We start from the raw sequence: 3,052 nt of genomic DNA, 5'->3' as shown, positions 1-3,052 counted from the left end.
TCCACTTGCCCTATCGAGACTAATCGATCCACGATGTCTTTGAGTGGTCACCCATCCAAGTACCTAGTACTTTATACGCGGCCACAGCTGGTCCATGGCTATACACAATCATCATGATAATATAAATATATAATCAACAAAGTATTGTTGTATCACCACTGCACTGTACTTATGAATAGGTACTGCGCGTACTTGTGAGGGTCCACCGACACAAACAAGAGTATAAGAGTTTATAGGTGTACAGGTATACACCTATATATTGTACAGAGATAGATCTCAATCCTTCAGGTTTTTTAATCAGTCAACAATCTTCGTCCCTCCTCCTTTCTCCCACACGACTCGGCGTTGGGTGCGACGATATACCTTTGATGCGCGCACGCACGCATTACTGGGGGATCCTTATTCGGGCATCCCAGTGAATTCTCATCTTCGGTGTGATCCTTTTAGACCACGCTCGGCTACCCTCCAACAATCACAGCGTATGCCCCCCCCCCGCCCACCCTCTCGGCGCATTGTGCCCTTTAAACGCAATGTGTTTTGTATGGGCTCACGCTTTGGGCCTTCCCCATTGCATCACTATTATTTTTCGACAGAGGAGCCTCGCTCGCACGAAGGTGTACCCATACACTGGTAGTGCAACGCACGATCCTCGCCCATTGTACGACCGAGAGGACGGGGGGGAAGAAAAAAAAAAAAAAAAAAACGAGGCCGCCAAGGCTTTTGCATCACACTCCTCAACTTACCCCACAGATACACGCTACTGTACAATCTTGTAATGTACGCACACACGCGTGCGTATATATGTTTATGTATCGAGCGAGCTTTCATGCAGCAACACCCGTATAAGTATACACTAAGAACTTTGTCAAACATTCATTATGTTTTCGATAGGTGTACGGGTATACTTATATATGTATCTGTTATGTAATACCCACATGGAGTAACGCTCGCGGGTCCTTATACATATGATACTTGCACTCGGTTGTTTATCTTTGCTCGAGGAGGCGATTGGGGGGGGGGATGTATTTATCTATGTGTGTGCGTTGCCGGCTAAAAGGCGGGGGTACGGCTATTACGGTGTACGCGATCCTTTGGGTTGACGAGCACCGAGGATTTGTCGGCGCTACCGCATGGGCTTCTCTGTTTTTCTTCGTTTTTCCCTGCTTTCTTTTCAGGATTGATCGGCGGGACGAAAAAAGGGAAAAAAAAAACAAACAAGAAGAAAAGGACAAAAAGGGTTATTGGGGGTAAAGGGTGCACGGGTTTTCTCAATGGGCCATTGTGTTGTTTCCCATAGGTGGCTTTCAAAGGTTATTTGTACACCATGCGATGGATCGATCGATTGCGCGATAAAAACAAACAAACCATCGGGGGGAGGGGAAAAAAAAGTTGCGAGTGCCGTTCTTTGTGGTTCAATGACAGGGTTGATACGCGCTACATCAATTATATATAGCTAAGCATAATAAATGTATATGTATATCGTACACCTAGAGATTTTTATCAGTGACAAGTGAATTTAATGCCACGCGCACTAGTGACTGCTCGCATCGTTGGGAAGTCATACTTGAGACGAGGAGCTCCTCTCTCGCAGCCCCCCCCCCCATTTTCCGCCCGATTAAAGGCATTCGGGCGGTATACTATAGCCGACAAAGCTCACCTGCATCGCTCTCTTTTTCCGTTCGCTCGATCGCTCGTTGCTTCGACACTCATCTTTAGAATTGCACCTCGTCCGCGAAGGTGGTCAGAAAAGCGTGCCTCGCCTCTCTCGAGGGCAACACGGGACCCATGCACTCGAGGAACAGCAGGTTCTTCTTCATCACCGTTTCGCTGAACTCCGAGGGCGATATGTCGCCGTCCCTGTCGATGTCGACTGCCTTCACCAGCAGCTCTATCATGTCCTGCCGGCCAAAAACTTAAAATCACTTACTGGTGTATATGTATATATATATATATCCATGGTTGACTTTGGTACAATACCGCACCTTTTCCACGTCGTCCGGGTCTTCCTCGGGCTGTAACTTAATGAGGCAGCCGCGCATCATGGGGAATATTTGCTCCTTCGACAGCTTGTTCGATTTCATCAAGTCGTAAACCTGCGAGCCGAATCGATCGAATACAATACTTTATCGGGATGCATAACCTATAGCTTCAACGATGATGTTACTTTGTACGCGAACTTGGCTTTCTGCGCTGTTGGGTCTCGGAGGACGGTCGACCAGCCCGACACCCAGTCGTCGGTGGGGATCTACGCATTTGTTTCATTCAGTTGGAATCGTCGAGGGAGGGATGGTTTGCGCTTCGTATATGTACTTACACGTAGGAGGGTATTTCGCTGGTCGAATTGAGAAAATATCCGGTCGATGAGCAAGTGGCGTTTGTTCTCGGTGAAATCGAGACCGCCGTGGAAGATGTCCCGGAATACCGATCGGTTGAGGGGACCCCTCACTTTCTCGATTTTACGGTGTATCAACGAAAGAGCTGAAAATCATCGGTCAAGGGAATTCGTTCTGCCGGTCTTTGTCGATGTTGTGGTTATTCGTGCGCGTAAAAATAATTAATTACATGCATGCTTGTTGCAAGTGCACATACTATACATATACATATATATTACCTTTTACTTCTCTCTCGTTGAAACAAGTTTGTTTGGCTATATTTTTGAACAAATTGCTATTTTTACTCCTGTAAACTACCTCCTCCGTTGAGTCGTTCAACAAATCCATCGGTACTTCTCGAGGCATCTTGATGGCCCGTTTTTTCTATTACTCGATGATTTAAATCTTTGAAAAAGCCTTACTCGCTTTTACGTCACTACAATTTTTATTACGTATTTTCCGAAAACTGAAATCATCAGCAAAACTACGGGCTCTTTTGTTTGTTTTTTTTTTGTTTTTTTTTTTTTTTTTATAACAATACATACTCATTGCACATGTGTATACGTATAAATATACAAGTAATACATTCTATGATTTTCAGTCAGTCAGTGCAGAGAATTACAATAGAGCATCGAGTACCCAAAGTACGTATTGAGAAATGGGACAAGTATTGCAGGGTG

At 45.3% G+C, this 3,052-nt stretch overlaps 1 protein-coding gene across 1 annotated transcript; it reads right to left on the bottom strand.

The window, feature by feature from the left end:
- Positions 1-1,712: 1,712 nt before the first annotated feature.
- Positions 1,713-2,738, bottom strand: LOC106641570 (calaxin). The gene is made up of 5 exons (XM_014356038.2): positions 2,612-2,738; positions 2,315-2,478; positions 2,165-2,245; positions 1,983-2,093; positions 1,713-1,898 (listed from the first exon to the last, which is right to left on the bottom strand). The coding sequence occupies exons 1-5, from the start codon at positions 2,736-2,738 to the stop codon at positions 1,713-1,715; spliced, it is 669 nt and encodes a 222-aa protein (XP_014211524.1).
- Between the last annotated feature and the right edge of the window lie 314 nt (positions 2,739-3,052).

The sequence above is a fragment of the Copidosoma floridanum genome, unplaced genomic scaffold, assembly GCF_036245765.1.
Source record: "Copidosoma floridanum isolate Cflo_tuat_1 unplaced genomic scaffold, Cflo_Japanese_pri ptg000030l, whole genome shotgun sequence".
NCBI lineage: Eukaryota > Metazoa > Arthropoda > Insecta > Hymenoptera > Encyrtidae > Copidosoma > Copidosoma floridanum.
The sequence above is the reverse complement of the archived record's forward strand: the minus strand, read 5'-3'. Positions and strand labels throughout refer to the sequence as shown.